The sequence below is a fragment of the Ctenopharyngodon idella genome, chromosome 2 (assembly GCF_019924925.1).
Source record: "Ctenopharyngodon idella isolate HZGC_01 chromosome 2, HZGC01, whole genome shotgun sequence".
NCBI classification, from domain to species: domain Eukaryota; kingdom Metazoa; phylum Chordata; class Actinopteri; order Cypriniformes; family Xenocyprididae; genus Ctenopharyngodon; species Ctenopharyngodon idella.
In genome coordinates this window covers 7,930,779-7,947,506 of record NC_067221.1, presented here as the reverse complement: position 1 = coordinate 7,947,506, position 16,728 = coordinate 7,930,779, and the positions used below count along the sequence as shown (strand labels likewise).

Below are 16,728 nucleotides of genomic sequence, written 5' to 3'. Positions count from 1 at the left end.
AGCATGTACAGCATTCAATACTTAGTTGGGGCTCCTTTTGCCTGAATTACTGCAGCAATGTGGCGTGGCATGGAGTCGATCAGTCTGTGGCACTGCTCAGGTGTTATAAGAGCCCAGGTTGCTCTGATAGTGGCCTTCAGCTCTTCTGCATTGTTGGGTCTGGCATATCGCATCTTCCTCTTCACAATACCCTATAGATTTTCTATGGGGTTAACGTCAGGCGAGTTTGCTGGCCAATTAAGAACAGGGATACCATGGTCCTTAAACCAGGTACTGGTAGCTTTGGCACTGTGTGCAGGTGCCAAGTCCTGTTGGAAAATGAAATCTGCATCTTCATAAAGTTGGTCAGCAGCAGGAAGCATGAAGTGCTCTAAAACTTCCTGGTATATGGCTGCGTTGGCCTTGGACCTCAGAAAACACAGTGGACCAACACCAGCAGATGACATGGCACCCCAAACCATCACTGACTGTGAAAACTTTACACTGGACCTCAAGCAACGTGGATTGTGTGCCTCTCCTCTCTTCCTCCAGACTCTGGGACCCTGATTTCCAAAGGAAATGCAAAATTTACTTTCATCAGAGAACATAACTTTGGACCACTCAGCAGCAGTCCAGTCCTTTTTGTCTTTAGCCCAGGCGAGACGCTTCTGACGCTGTCTGTTGTTCAAGAGTGGCTTGACACAAGGAATGCGACAGCTGAAACCCATGTCTTGCATACGTCTGTGCGTAGTGGTTCTTGAAGCACTGACTCCAGCTGCAGTCCAGTCTTTGTGAATCTCCCCCACATTTTTGAATGGGTTTTGTTTCACAATCCTCTTTCCAGGGTGCTGTTATCCCTATTGCTTGTACACTTTTTTTCTACCACATCTTTTCCTTCCCTTCGCCTCTCTATTAATGTGCTTGGACACAGAGCTCTGTGAACAGCCAGCCTCTTTTGCAATGACCTTTTGTGTCTTGCCCTCCTTGTGCAAGGTGTCAATGGTCGTCTTTTGGACAACTGTCAAGTCAGCAGTCTTCCCCATGATTGTGTAGCCTACAGAACTAGACTGAGAGACACAGTTTCTACAGAAGTAAAACAAGGGTATCAAGGGTAACGCGGATATGATGTCATTGAAAAGCGGACCAATGACACAGACTGTTACACTGGTAAAAATTGCTGATTTCTCTGGATTTAAACATTGGAAACATTTGGGATGATGTAAGATAACATTGTTCTACTGATGTTTGGATATTTTTATCCAAAAATCTTACATATTGTGCCTTTAATTGGTTGGAAAGAATATAGACTCTGGATGTCTAAACATGCTTTAAATGATCACAGTTTAACGCTTCTTACTGGCATATTATCCTTTTAGTTAGACAGGTTCAACCCATTTTGTATAAATCTGTAACAATAGTGTTCTTGGAGAATTTTACCAAGCATCATACACAATTTTCATTACTTTATTTATGAGACCAAACAAAACACCAACGTATAAGCAAAGGCCATCAAAACATTATATATCTGATAACAGTATCCCAGAGGTACTAAAAGAGCTCACCTCCCTCCCAGAGAGCAAAGCTCGTCTTCTCTCACCTGTTTCTCATTGGCACCCGAGGTTCTTTCCTCCTCAGTTATAATGTGATCTGGGACACTTGACTCGAAGCATGCTGTTTCTACCCACACTGCATGGCCCAAAAATACATTCTTTCTTTATAGGTATAGCAGAGGTCAAATCTCTGGGAGAAGTGTCCCATATGGCATTAGAAACTGACAATCCAACACCACTGGTTCTTTTCACCATTTCTGAATTGCTGTTTTCTTTTTCTTTGTTTTACGTTCTTGTGCTCCAGACAGACTTTTCAGTGACAGGTTGCACAGTTACGCCAGTAGGTGGCAACAACTGACAAGTATATGAGTGAATCCTTAAGTCATTAACTGAATTGATTCGTTAAAACACATTGATTCATTAAGAAAGCAAATAAATTAATGGGTTTACGAGTGAGTCATTGAATCATTCACTAAAATGATTCATTCAAAAACACTGATTGATTCAGGAACGAACGTTCACTTGGAAGCACAGAAGAGTGTGAAAGAGTGTGATATGATGAAGAGCTGTCCTGTAACATATATCAAGATCAAAACACTGAGATCTAAAAATAGTTATCACATTACCACATCATCACATTAACAGTTTCCACTGATTGTTATTTATCCTGTAACTATCTGATCTGTCCTTTAATCTGCTTTCCCAACAGGCAATTATGACAGCATTAGAAAGCTTCAGATCACAATTTAATTTATAAGTACGCAACATGATTAAATGTCTGCTGCCTCCTCCAGAGAGATTTCTGTTCAACACTGTCACAAATATTCACTAAATAAACCTCTCACGAAACCTTATTGTCAAGCCTATGAAATGAGCCCTAAGAAATGTGAGCACATTTTAGACCTTATGTGCCAGACAAACAAGCACACAGCCATCTTTAGGATTTTATGTTTGAACTTCCATTTTTTGTGGCAGCTCTGTATATTTCTATGGCTTCGCTGTCGAAGAGTAATTAGCTGGTGAAGTAGATTTACTTATTGTAGAGTTAACAAAAGTTATCATGAGCATTGTAATGTTTGAAGCGGATCTCATATCAAATGTTAGTAGACCGTGAAGTTTTTTTAAAATGAGCAGTTCATTCATAAATTCGTAAGATCTTATCTTCATGCTGTGGAAATGCAAACCGGAAAACAGAACACAACGAGCGCAGTGCTGAAAAGGGGCGGGGCTACATAAGGTATACACCATAGATATGTATACATATCTAGATATATATCTATGCTATAAAAAAAAAGATTTTGTCCAATATGAAATTTCTAAACATCCTTATAATATAATAAAACAAAATAACAAAATGTTTTAAGTAAATATATTTTATGAAGTAAGTTTTTCTTGCACCACAATTATAGTACACAATAGTAAGTTTCTAAGTAAAATATTTTTCAGAATATTTAGATACACTGTAAAAAATAAAAAAAGTACTGGCAGCTCATTGCCTGGACATTATCCAGTAATTTTACAGACATTTCCGACAAACCTAAAACGCAACTCAATGAAGTGCAAAATTCTAAATATAGGTAAAACACCAGTAAAAAATAAATACGGAAAATTCGGTTAAATTAATACAGTACATTCTGCCCTATTTTTACGTATTTCTTAGAGGGTATTCTCAAGTAGAGAACCAGACAAAATACTGATAAGTATATCAACAGTTAAAGTGTAAGTTTATTGCTTTTACATTAATAAATGGCCTCTCACTAGCTGAATGCGTTGTAGCCAGAAGATGGATATCATTCAAGATCATGTTTGAAATGTTTCCAGAAGTCTAATCAAATGAACTAAAGTACTTCACCAGTCACATTCTCCATGATAAATTAGATATCCCCTACCCACCCACTCAGGTGGGTGTGGAAATACTACACTTCAGCTGTCCACAACTCCATACATCCACATAGTTTAGATTTACTGTTGAAAATAATGCACCATGGCATGAGGAAATCAGTCAAGCAATCTCGCTTCTAACGGCAGCTCTACAGATTCAATTTACCATTTTAGTTAAATGGTTAAAACAGGTCAGAAACACATGCTGACATGCACACGTCAGGGTTTTTCTCTCTCTCTGCAGACCATTCTCAATTACCTGACTCAATAAAAGAAGCGTTCTTAAAGTTTACAGACTCTACTACAGTATTGTGTTGGGTGACTCCGCTCCACTGAGTGGAAAAGGGTAGAGGGTGCCCTGAGAACACACTTCCTGTTAACCTTGGTGGTCCCGTTGAATGAATTCACAGATGGCCGTGCAAAAAATAAACTCTAAAGAGGCCTAATTTCCCAGTTATCATTTTATATTTCATTTTGGATCCGACTCCTCATAAACGTCCATGGGCTGTGTTTGATGGGATTAACAGTTAGGTTTGGAAAGCGGGATCGCTCTGATTGTGATGGTTGGCCGTGCGAGGTCCATTCCCTCTGATGTCTCTATTTCTTAATCTAATGTCAAAACCAGACATGCATCAAGGACAAAACATTAATCAAATCCTAGTCGTGCTTCTTTGCAGAGATTAGAGGTTGAATGTTTAATAAAAAATGACACTTCTGGGAGTCATTCTAAGAGCCCTTGTTTGTTTACTTAAATTGATGATCAAATTAAATGGGACTTTAGGATGGATTTTTTCTATACATCAGTTTCAGCATCTGTTGAACAGAAGAACCGGAGTGTAAAATGCAGATAAAAACATGCACTGACCCTTGGAGAGACAGAGGAACAGGGGCTTCCGACAAAATATAGACTCGTTCGGCGAGGGGTAGTCATCGGTCCCCAGCTATTTGATTGACACGGTCCTGAGGGAGCAATGCAGTACATTCCAAAATTCAGTAAGGCCTTGACCTCAAGTCCAAAAAGGACTTCACCTCATAGCTGGAAGGCTGCCTGAAACAATAGTAAGCGTAATGGAAATGTTAGAGAAACTGCATTCATATTCATTTGCGATTCATTTTGTTAAAAAATTCTAGAAGCTTCTTAAATATAGTTACTTTGATGGTCCACTTTGGACACTTTACTAACTATAAGTAACTGCAACTACATGTCAACTAACTCTCATTAGAGTATAAGTAGACTGACTGTTAGTTTAGGGTTAGGTGTCAGGGTTCGGGTTAGCAGAACAAGTTGACATGTAGTCGCAAAGTATGTCTGTTGGGGAGCATCATACTCTAATGAGAGTTAGTTGACATGTAGCTGCAAAGTTACTTATATGTTTAAAGTGGACAATCAAAATAAAGTGTTTACAAACAAAATATAATGTTAGGGGTTTACCACTCTCTAAGCAGTTATGAATTACTCTGCCGTCTGAAAACATTTAAAGCCACTGGTCCAGAACGCTAGTTCTTGGAAACCAAACAATCTTGAGGTTACATATGTAAATCACCTGTTACCACATATGGTAAAGAGCTCAGAACATGCATCTCCACACATGTGGAACATTTGAATTTCTTCTAGTGAAATTTGTGGGAACTTTCTGAAAGATGCTTCCTTCAAGTGCACCTGGGAAACTCGGTAAGGCGTTAATTATTACGACATGTCACGCATTCAAGTCAAGAAACGTAACACATAAGTAGCCTAAACAAAACAAAAAATTACTTTGTAAAAAGTAAACCTAAAAACACCAACATCTGATTAACAAACTGATAAAAATATTTATTAAATTATAAAAATATTTATCCATTATTCATACATAATATGAAAACTAAATGTGACCCGTGCTGGCTAAATGAGTAGGAATGCGCACGGGCTAATTACGAGCTACAGGCAAAACAAGTCAAAATGTCGATTTTGGTCGAATTTGAGATTTTCACAAAAATGAGTTCATTAAGCCCTCATCTAGCGATCCAAATGCTTCAAATACCAATTAAACATCTAAACGTATCTTTATTTGTATGTTTTCTGAGAGGAGTACCTTTTCTTTGACCATGAAATCAATCTTCCTCGCGCTGACTGACAGATCCGAAGCCCTCGCGCGATCCCGATATACACGTAAACAGAATTACAGTACTTCAAAATATTGAAGTAAAATATTGAAAAAAAAGTTGAATATATATATTTTCCTATAGATATTTGGTTTTGACGAGGTGTGTGCCAAATTTGGTGTTATTAACAGGGATTTTAAGGTAGCCTGGTTGCTAGGTGATTTTGTTTTGGAACCTTCAGGATTTTTCTCAAAATCAGGTGTAGCTCAGTCATTTTTTATCGGATTCCAAAAAACTAATTTTGAAGGGTTTTTAATAGAGATTGTGAATATAACAATAACTTATTTTTGAATTTGCTAATTGCGACTCTTTTTGCCAGCACGGGTCACAAATGTTTGTTACATATAGCAAACTGTGAAATTAATAGCCTACTTGTTGTCTATCAGCTATTCTGTATAAAATACCTTTAAAATTAGCATGTAAAATTAAAATAACTTGCAAAATCCTTTATAATTCACCCACTCACTGAACTCTAGAGATTATAATTTACATGATAGATCTAAATAGATCAATGTTTCTGCAATGTTTCAAATCAACAAGTCCCTTCCAAACTCATGTGTCATCTTGAATTCTGAGTTTGCCACTTGTAAAAACAACTTTGCTCTGTCATTCATGTGCTCAGAACTCATAATGATGATATTGGACACAAGAGAAATGACAGAAGAACACTTAGATGTTGAACAACCATGTTTAACACAAGGAGACTAATCATTTTGCTAACGTCGTTCTTTCACTTTCTCTGAGCTCATATAAAAAGCATACAAACTGATACCCACAAACGCTAGACTGCCAGCTTCTTTTCTTCTGTGTGTTAAAATGCTGACTTTGCGAGGCCTAATAGTGGCGTTAGAATGAACAGCCCACACAAGTAGCTCATGAAAATGAAATAGCTGTAATAGCTAAACTGATTTGAGCTTTTTGTGATTTCATTTAAATGAACCAGTAGTGTTTCAGTGATGCTAATATAAAGAGGATATGCACATATGCATGAGCAACTCTTCCTTAATCTGTTTTCTGTGAATTGAGAGCATAAACATTAAACAGCAACAATTTAGCTAAGAAAATGTCAATCTCAAACTCATTTGGTTTCATGTCATTCAAGGTTCAGTTTTGCTTCTCATTTTCACATTCCAGTGGGAATCAGCCTGGAATGGCTGAATATGAATACAGTGGAAGTGAAGCACTTCACAGTATGTTTAATTTTTTAAAAGAACAAAGAGCAGAATGAATCTGCTTTGTTTTTAGAAAGCATTGGTCTCATTTAAAAGCAGCTAGTGGGGTTTCAAGTGGCCTGGGAATGTAAGGAAATTTATTGAAATAATAAAATAAAAATTAAGCCTACGCTTCAGAAATATTCAGAAGAGCAGAGTTGTAGATATTAGATTCAGCTTCAAAAGAGCAGCTCATGCATGTCACTGTATGGCATCCTGCTTTATATTGGTGAGTTTAAAATAAACAGATGTGCTGTGGGTTTTTAGAATAACAATATTAACGCCCACGTTTCATGTGGAGTTCTTTAAAGTGTATTTTTCATGTAAAAATGATTTATGGGCACATATCACAAAAACTTTCATAAAAAAACTGATGCAAAGACTCAGAAAAGGATTTTTGCTTACGAAAGTTATCGTCCAGAATCATCCAGAAATGGCTCATGAATTAAATATCACCAAATTACATTATTAGGTTTGCTTGAGAAAACCACTACTGATCTACTATATAAAATTCTTCTTCCTCTGAGCCAAAATGTGAACAGTATCTCTTAGAGCTTTCAAGCTACAACCACCAAACTTGGGTCAGACCTTCAGACTGTTCTGACTTGGGTTGCTATATTTCTCTTGCTAATTCATTCTAAAACATGCAAGCAACATGCTAATTCATACTAACAAAATGCTAATTCTTGCTAACAACATGTTAAAACAGGTTAGCAACATGCTAATTCATGTTAACAATGTGTTAAAACATGCTAGCAACATGATAATTCATGGTAACAACATGTTAAAACATGCAAGCAACATACTAAATCATGCTAGAAATGTTAAAACATGCTAACAATATGCTAAAACATATTAGCAACATGATAAAACATATTAGCAACATGATAAAACATGTTAGCAACATGCTAAATCATGCTAACAATATGCTTAAAAATGCTAGAAAAATGCTAGTTCACGCTGGCAGCATGTTAAAACATGTTAGCAACATGCTTAATAATGCTAGCAATGTGCTAATTCATGCTAAAACATGCTAGCAAAATGCTAAATCGAATTTATTTATTGTCTATATTTAAAAATATTTAAAATTTAAACTTCAAACTATTTTAAATGTAAAACCTTCAAACTCCAAGCTTTTAAAACTTTTTTAAACTTTCTGGTCAGGCTTTCTCAAGCCACTTCAAAGTCTGTCATCAAACTTTACTCATCTAGTTTCCAGTTTCAATTCAAAGTTTTCAAAAACTGTTTGTAAGATTGTCTACTTGTATTGTTTTTGAAGTATTGTCATGCAAAATATTTTTACTAATAAATAGTTCAAAGTATTTCAAAAGTTCAAAAGTTCAGTTGATTTTGATTTTAACCTCATATCATAACAGTTGGTTAATAGAAGTATAACCTGGTGTCTAGACCCCTACAAGATCTGTTTTCCACTTTAATTTACATAATGGGTCTTCTTTGTAATCATGTTGTGCAATTTGACATATGTTAGTATTTTTCTCAGAACACATCTCCCAGTATCTTTTAACAAAGGCCGGTTGCTTGGGAAATTCTAGAGGAATTTACAGTTATTATGAATGCCTTGGGGTTGAACTCTAACCAATGTCATGCAGAGAAGCACATAAGGAGCCGTTTGTTGGTTGATTTTTTTGTTGTTGTCTGCTTTTTTTCTTTTTTTCAGTTGCATTGTTTTATTGGGTGATTAATTCTGTGGCAATGACAGATTGGTAGATGAGCTTAAAAAATGGCAATGTAAACTTCATTAAGTATGAAAAGAAAAAATGTCAGCAGATACAAAATGAGCAAGCTTACCTCTGACATCCAGCTGTGAGGGAGGAATTTTAAAACAGAAGTTTCGCTCTCTCTCCTGTTTATTCTCATAGTTTGTAGGCCTATAATATGCTCAACAAATTTGCTGTCTAAACATGCCCAGATTCCCTATTTGTTGTACAGCCAGTCTGCATTACAATCAGACAATTGTCTGTAAGAGAGCTTGTTTCTCTTGTATTGAACTGCTAACTAACACAGTGCATGTATAGGATGCTGGTGACCTCACAATGTGTCAAAGGTTTCTAAGATGCAGGATGTTCATGTGTCCACTGCATTTTCACTCCTGAAAATGTCATTTGTGAAGACCAACCTGTACAATTGAGCCAAATGATGCAAAAGTTTGTTGTTAAATTAAAATTATTAGCCAATGATGCATGACAGGTTAATACTAGCAGGTCATCCTGAGACAATAGGTTAAAATTAAATAAACCCTTGCTGATTATGGCATGTAGGGTTAGTTCACCCAAAAATGAAAATAATGTCATTTATTACTCACCCTCATGCCGTTCCACACCCGTAAGACCTTCGTTAATCTTCGGAACGCAAATTAAGATATTTTTGTTTAAATCCGATGGCTCAGTGAGGCCTGCATAGCCAGCAATGACATTTCCTCTCTCAAGATCCATTAATGTACTAAAAACATATTTAAATCAGTTCATGTGAGTACAGTGGTTCAATATTAATATTATAAAGCGATGAGAATATTTTTGGTGCGCCAAAAAAACAGAATAACGACTTATATAGTGATGGCCGATTTCAAAACACTGCTTCATGAAGCTTCGGAGCGTTATGAATCTTTTGTGTGGAAACAGCGGTTCTGAGCGCCAAAGTCACGTGATTTCAGCAGTTTGGTGGGGGGTTTTTTGGCACAAAAGATTCATAACGCTCCAAAGCTTAATGAAGCAGTGTTTTGAAATCGGCCATCACTATATAAGTCGTTATTTTGTTTTTTTTTGGCACACCAAAAATATTCTCGTCGCTTTATAATATTAATATTGAATAATTAATGACAGAATTTTCATTTTTGGGTGAACTAACCCTTTAAATCAGTGGTTCTCAACCAGGGATTCGGACAGTCTTGGAAAACATGGATATATGAGGCAGCCTATATTTATAAGTGTGATTTCTAGACCTGGAAAAGTCATGTAAATTAATAAAAATGTAGTTATGTTAAGCTCTAAACAGATCCTCATCCTTAGTCCTTATCCAGTAAATAACGAATGAAAAAACACATAAAAAAAAGTAAATAAATTGATTGGTCAATTCAAGAGTGGGAAGAACATTAAAGAACAAAAGAACTCCTAAAACATCAGGAATCTTTAAATTTTTTATTTTTTATTTTTTTAATTACAGAAGCTATGATTATAGATTAAAATAAGTTTTGACAAAACTAGGACAAGGGCCTTACAATATTGTTGTGGACAATGAGTGGACTTAAAGTCAAAAAGGTTTAAACCTACTGCTTTAAATGCATATGTAACATATATTACAAAGACTTTACACATACAGATCTTTCAGATTTTCTCAAAGTGTGTAACATTTTAAGCATGTTTGTTTGTTTAGGTCTTGTTTGGGGTTTTCAGGGAAGTGTGGTCCAGGGACCCCCAGAGGGCCGCAAGGGAGTGACAAAACAAAACAAAAACAATGTACAATAAAATGTAATTTAAGTGAATAAATAAAACACCACAGTACTATAATGAGTAAAAAATAATAATGTAACAATGAAATATTTAAATATTTTCCAAATAATATTTTGACATTATTGATATGATTTTTTTTTTCTTCACATTACATATTGGGTCTTTATACAAGAAACTACATAGATGCCTTTTAAATTTTAGGGTGGGGGTCCTTCACATGAGGATGGTCATATTCAAAGGTCTGTGGCATCTAAAGATTGTAAACCCCTAGTCTAGGATTGTAGTTGCAGTTGTTGAATTAATAGCTACATTCTGCCACTATCTGGCTGTGCACCGCAATTACATACAAACTATTTTTAACTGTATTACTGCTCTTCACACTTTCTGAATTGTTTACTGATTATTGTATCTTGTAAATCCGTTTTCATACAATACTATTTTCATGGCTGGTGCTCATACCTACAATCCTGGACTTTAGCCTACAACAATGAGTCGCAGTCTATAAATATAATTCACCAAGACAACCATCCAGACAAAGACAGTTGTCGACATTTTCAGCTATATCCTGTCTCCTAATTTTTGCAAATGATTTCCTACTGTTTAAGAGCGATAACAATATGAACAATGCTTGGATGAATATTAATATGACCATTAGATGGCAGTAATGATTAACTAAATTCAGTTCCGAACCTGCAAACCACCATCGAGGTTAGTGCTGGATCAACATGGCGGCATGGAAGCTCCTCAGCACGGGGATGGGGTTCCTGCAGTCGTCCTTGCCGGTTTGTAGACAGGTACATTTACTTTAAAAATTCAAATTTGTAAATTCAAAGTCTGTTAGGGCTTTTAATGCACTGTATTTGTGTGTCGATGGTGTATTTAATGCGATCCCGTTGGACACTGTAATGTTAGACCAAGTGATACTGGTGACTTTAGTAGCTTATGTCGGTCAGAAAGATTAATTTTTAGACCTGACAAAATGTATTTTAAAATGTAAAATATCTCATCTGGTGTTCTTCAGGCCTACAGAAGTTCACTTGGAGTGGTGGAGCAGGTCAGGAGTTACTATGTTGACTGGAGGATGTTAAGGGATGTCAAAAGGAGACAAATGGCATTTGAATATGCAGATACGAGACTGCGCATTAATGCCATTAGGAAGAATACTATTTTGCCCAAAGAGCTACAGGTACATTCAAAGTCTTGCAGTTTCACTAAAGTTCTAGTTTATACTCTGTTTTTTATGTACATAAATGGCTTACAGCCTCTAAATAGCATAAAAGTATTTTTAAACCCATTTACACAGTCATTAACCTTTATTTTGACCTAAAGCGATAGTTCACCCAAAAATGAAAATTGTGTCATTAATTACTCACCCTCATGTTGTTTCACACCCTTAAGACTTTGTTTCATCTTCGGAACACAAATTAAGATATTTTTGATAAAATCTGAGAGCTTTCTGTTCCTCCGTAGACAGCTACGCAACTGACACTTTGACGCTTCAAAAAGTTCATAAAACTAATCCATATGAATTGAGTGATTTAGTCCAATTTTTCTGAAGAGACTTGATCGCTTTATATGATTTTGGCTTTTGGAGGGACAGAAAGCTCTCAGATTTCATCAAAAAGATCTTCATTTGTGTTCCAAAGATGAACGAAAGTCTTACGGGTTTGGAACGACATGAGGGTGAGTAATTAATGACAGAACTTTAATTTTTTTGAGTGAACTATTCCTTTAATGCAATGAATGAAATGTCAAAATATTACTCTGAAACTAATAATAATACAGGCCATGTCTTCATGTTTATGTCATTTAGGAGATAGCTGATAAAGAAATAGCTGCACTGCCTCGAGACAGTTGTCCCGTGCGCATTCGCAACAGGTGTGTGATGACGTCACGTCCACGTGGAGTGAAGCGCAGGTGGCGTCTTAGTCGCATTGTTTTTCGGCATTTAGCGGACCACAACCAGATGTCTGGAATACAGAGATCAATGTGGTGATCAACCATGGGATTGTATATGTGGTCATTTGTACAATCTTGTCATTCAGTGTATGATCTTTACAACATATGAATGAACTTGAGCTTATGCCATAAATGAAAGTGCAAAGATACAAGGACCTGCTCAAATGTTGTATTTTTTTCTACTAAATTGATTTAAGATATCACATTGTGACATTTTTGTCTTCAAATGATGGCAAATCTAATATAACTTATGTTATTGTGTATATATAATAAAAAGGTGTAATGTGCTACTTTTGTGTTTTGTGAATTTATTTGAATTTATTTTATTTATATATATATATATATATATATATATATATATAATTACAAAAAGAGTAAGATATCATTTAAACTACCTCTATCAACAAGACAAAGAGCTTTAAATAATTTATTGCATGTTTTTATGAAAATGTATTCACTAATTTGTGCATTTACAGATGAACACTCCTTACAAGCCAGAGTAAATTAGTACATTTTAGCTAAATACAAATATTTTGTGGGTGGTATATATATATATATATATATATAATGCACATGCATACATATAGTATTTTACTTGATAAATTATAAATTTAATAATAAATACATTTGTAATGTAATTCATAAAGAATTCATTATAAGAATTATTTTATTAATAAGGACTTTTATTTTGACATCACATAACGCGGAAGCAAGAATCTTTCTAGAAACAGCGCTTCATGTATATCAGTGGACACGCCGTGAAGGACTGAAAGCAAAGATCATTTTCATAACTTCAATAAAATTGTTGAGGACAGTTTCTCCAGGACAGCGATGGACACCAATGAACTGGTATAATAAGCTGTTTTTCAGTGTTTTAGTCATTTTAATGGCATGTAGTGAATATATAGCGATCCTGTCAGGTTTAGTCTGTATTGAACTGTAAGCCTCATGCAATGGCATAAAGATGCTTGAAGATAAATGTGAATGAAACTCATATTTTACAAGGATATTTTATGAGATAATATATATATGTTTGGTGAATTAAGTATTACTAGGCAGTGAGTTGACAGCTGAACTCACCTGTCCTGTAATTGAGCGTGTAAATATGTCCCCGAGCTTGATCTCAGATTTGACTGATTTGTGTCTCTAGATCGCCGGTCTTGAGAGTGATTTGAAAGAGATTGCGAGTCTGCTAGAGAAATGTGAACGACAGCGCGTGCGGGACGTCTTAACGCAAGAGCACAAGAAGATAGAGAAAGAGCTGGCACAAAAACGACAGCAGAAACTGCAGCAAGCCAAGAAAGACTCTGGAGACAAGACTGAAACAACACTCAAAGGATACACAGTCAAAATTAACAATTATGGTGCGTTCCTCAGGATAATAGGTATAGGCTATTCCACCGAAACGCATGGTCTAACAAACATGTCGTTTGTCTCAATTTTAGGATGGGACCAGTCTGACAAGTTCGTCAAAATCTACATCACACTGAAAGGAGTGCATACTATTCCAGCTGAAAATGTTGAGGCTAACTTCACAGAGAGGTGTGGTCTCGCATTAAACATTGCTGAATTTTGGTTTGTGTTGTAATTTTTATTATGGTAAAATCATGGACACATATTTCAGTAACACTTTACAATAAGGTCTCATTTGTTAAGATTAGTAAATGCTTTACCTAAGATGAACAATGAGCAATATTTTTTTAAGCATTTATTATTCTTTATTAAAATATTAGTTAGCTAAAATAATGATAGATGGTAAATGATAGTCCTTTCTAAATATATGGTCAAGTGACATTATTTACTAGGTTAAGTGGGTGAAAATCTTTTTGCATCGTTGTGTTCTAAATGGTCAAACACTGCTTTCATGTTTTTACAGAGGTTTTAATGTTCTAGTCAAAGATCTGGATGGGAAAAACCATCAAATGACAGTCAACAACCTTTTATTCCCCATTATTGTAGCAGAGAGTAGTAAAAAGGTTTGTTACTTTCCTAATGTTATTGTATATTCTATTGGTAAATTGATTTTTTTTTAATGAATAAAAAATTGACCGTTGTGAAATGTATTTCTTTACAGATAAAAACAGACATGGTCCTTGTCATGTGCAAGAAGAAGTCAGCAAAAAAATGGGAATGCTTGACACAAGTAGAAAAACAGTCTAAGGAGAAAGAGTGAGTTCAAATGCACACACTTTCAGTGTTTATTCATTTTTCTTTTAAACATTTTTAAGTTTCTAAATTGAAGATTTATGCATAAAAGTAATTAATATTATAATGTAAATGAATATGATCCAAAAGACATTTGCAATCATGAGTTATGTTCAATACTGGGTATTAACTGCTTACATGTAATCTGGATTACATAATCAGATTTAAAAAATGTAGTACTTGTAATTAGATTATATTATGTTTTAAAATGCTCATAATCAGATTACCGTTCCTTTTCACTGATTACATGATTACATGGAAGTAAATTAATCATAATTTATTGATTCTCCCTAATTCTTCTTTTTACTCTTACATTTTTTTAATAAAGGAAAATTTATTCATTTTAATTTGACATTTTTATGATTTAATTAATCATTAGTTTTTCGTCAGCTCACAATCCCCCTGCAGTTCTTTCATTAACCCTATTTTGGGATACCCTGGCATAATGTAATGCTTAAAGGGAGGGTATCACACACAGTTTCTGCCAATCTCATGTTAATCTTGAGTACATATAGAGTAACAATGCATCCTTCATATCTCTGAAAAGTCTTTAGTTTTGTCATATTTATAAAAGATAGATCCGAGATCCTGGAGGCGTGTCTGCCGTCATTGCCGTGGGCGGAGCTAAAGAGTCACGAGTGCGCGCAGCTTTTCGCATTATAAATAAAAAAGGAACAAAAACGTTTGTGGTGTTTACATTATTGCCAACAAAACACAGACATCTGATGCAGCTTTACTCACCGCCCCCGATCAACAAATCCAGTGCCGAATTGGGACTGGTTTACAAAGTATTCATCACCGAATTCCCGGGAACAAACAAACATACATGCACAACTCTGTTGCTGCCTCGGAAAAACAAGCTTCATCCTCTGTTCCCTTAACGCTGGGTTCTTTGGGAAGCTGAAAAAGGTAATCTTTCCCTCACAACCTAAAACACACTCCTTCGGTGACAGGAGCTGCGTCTCATTTCGGGGGCTGCGTCCTTCGGAGATCGCATTTGAAGGCTGCATACGTCATAAAGGATGTCATATTTAAGAAAAGTAACCGTAATAAAATTGACTGATATTCATTGTGAGCTGAAAAATACTGTAATTTCTTTCTTACGTTGCAATCTAACAGTTATTTTTCTTAAATGAGACTCCCTCGATGATGTATGCAGCCTTCAAAGGGTGCAGCCCCTGAATTGAGACACAGCCATTGTTGAAAAATCTCTCAGCTTCCGTATCCCGGACGAAACGCGTTGATGGGCGTGCTCTTGCTCTGGGTGATGTGTGTGCGCATGCTTATCAGGGAGAAGTGCCTATACAAGGAATTCTGCTCTCCGAAAAAAACTCTCCGAATCCTGTACTGAAACCGGAAGTAGTGTATTTGGCACAGAAATACTCCGTCATACGTCCAACTCGTGTTTTGAAACTTTGGCCATGTTTAGCATGAGAATCCAACTCTTTAACAGTGTAAATAAGTCAGAATGCATGAAATAGCATTACACTCCCCCTTTAAAGGATTAGTTCACTTTCAAATGAAAATTAGCCCAAACTTTCCTCACCCTGCCCAGCACTGGTTATGTTTATTATTATTATTATTATAAAACGAGAAGAAAAAATATTTGACTGCAGTATGCACTATTATCAGAGTAACATGAGCATCATGCTAAATTTGGTTCTGCAAATGATGTTTATAAGTCATAAATGGTAACATATCTGTTTCAGCAAACCCAACATGAATGAGAACGCTGATCCAAGCGAGGGGCTGATGAGCATGCTGAAGAAGATCTACACCGACGGAGATGACGAGATGAAACGCACTATCAACAAGGCCTGGGTTGAGTCTCAGGAGAAGAAGGGCAAAGCAGATGATCTTGACTTCTAAACCAGCTTATTGATTCGCTTTCACATTCACAGTGAAGGACCCAAAAATTCAGCTGCTGCACACGTCATTCCACTTTATTTGGATTACTTTATGTATTTTTTTACTTTGTTCCAGTTAAATGCAGCTATTACAGAAAGATGTTTTTGAAGTGTTTTCATCCCCATTGTAATTCATATCAACGAATGTTCAGTGGATTTTCAGTCTACGTTATTCTTGCACTTAGGACCATGTACCTAAAAAGTGGAAAATGAAAATAAAATAGAAAATTGTAATTTATCACTTCGGATGTTGTTGTTTTTTATGGGGGTAGGTGCCCAAATGACCCATGCTCATGCAGTATGATAAAATATTGCTGTGATGCATGAATGCGTTGTGCGATCAGGCTGGGAACACAGTATCTATACTAAACTGTGGATATGAAGGAAAGGAAATTAGTTTTTTTTTTAATTATAATTTTACTACGAT

At 35.8% G+C, this 16,728-nt stretch overlaps 3 protein-coding genes across 8 annotated transcripts in view; 2 read left to right on the top strand and 1 right to left on the bottom strand.

Annotated features, from left to right (window-relative positions):
• The window catches only part of tnn (tenascin N), a 63,315-nt gene extending 52,317 nt beyond the window's left edge, over positions 1 to 10,998 (bottom strand). For 4 of the 5 annotated variants that reach the window (XM_051860434.1, XM_051860459.1, XM_051860468.1 and 1 more), the window contains exons 1-2: positions 5,483 to 5,611; positions 4,276 to 4,458 (exon numbers count right to left, since the gene is read on the bottom strand). The gene's annotated coding sequence lies outside the window, so the exon portion shown is untranslated. Of the gene's footprint in view, positions 1 to 4,275; positions 4,459 to 5,482; positions 5,612 to 10,920 lie in introns of those variants that run through there. The other variant, XM_051860450.1, reaches the window with a different exon arrangement.
• On the top strand, positions 10,838 to 12,479 carry mrps14 (mitochondrial ribosomal protein S14). 2 transcript variants are annotated; one of them, XM_051860489.1, is made up of 3 exons: positions 10,838 to 11,024; positions 11,252 to 11,416; positions 12,044 to 12,479. In XM_051860489.1, the coding sequence occupies exons 1-3, from the start codon at positions 10,956 to 10,958 to the stop codon at positions 12,224 to 12,226; spliced, it is 417 nt and encodes a 138-aa protein (XP_051716449.1). In that variant the 5' UTR covers positions 10,838 to 10,955; the 3' UTR covers positions 12,227 to 12,479. The 2 variants fall into 2 exon arrangements, with proteins under 2 accessions (XP_051716449.1, XP_051716458.1); XM_051860498.1 differs by having other exon boundaries at positions 10,879 to 11,012.
• A 414-nt stretch (positions 12,480 to 12,893) lies between these two features.
• On the top strand, positions 12,894 to 16,539 carry cacybp (calcyclin binding protein). The gene is made up of 6 exons (XM_051878219.1): positions 12,894 to 13,038; positions 13,340 to 13,553; positions 13,635 to 13,731; positions 14,066 to 14,165; positions 14,264 to 14,358; positions 16,104 to 16,539. Exons 1-6 carry the CDS (start codon positions 13,021 to 13,023, stop codon positions 16,261 to 16,263), a joined length of 684 nt encoding a protein of 227 aa, XP_051734179.1. The 5' UTR covers positions 12,894 to 13,020; the 3' UTR covers positions 16,264 to 16,539.
• Positions 16,540 to 16,728: the final 189 nt, after the last annotated feature.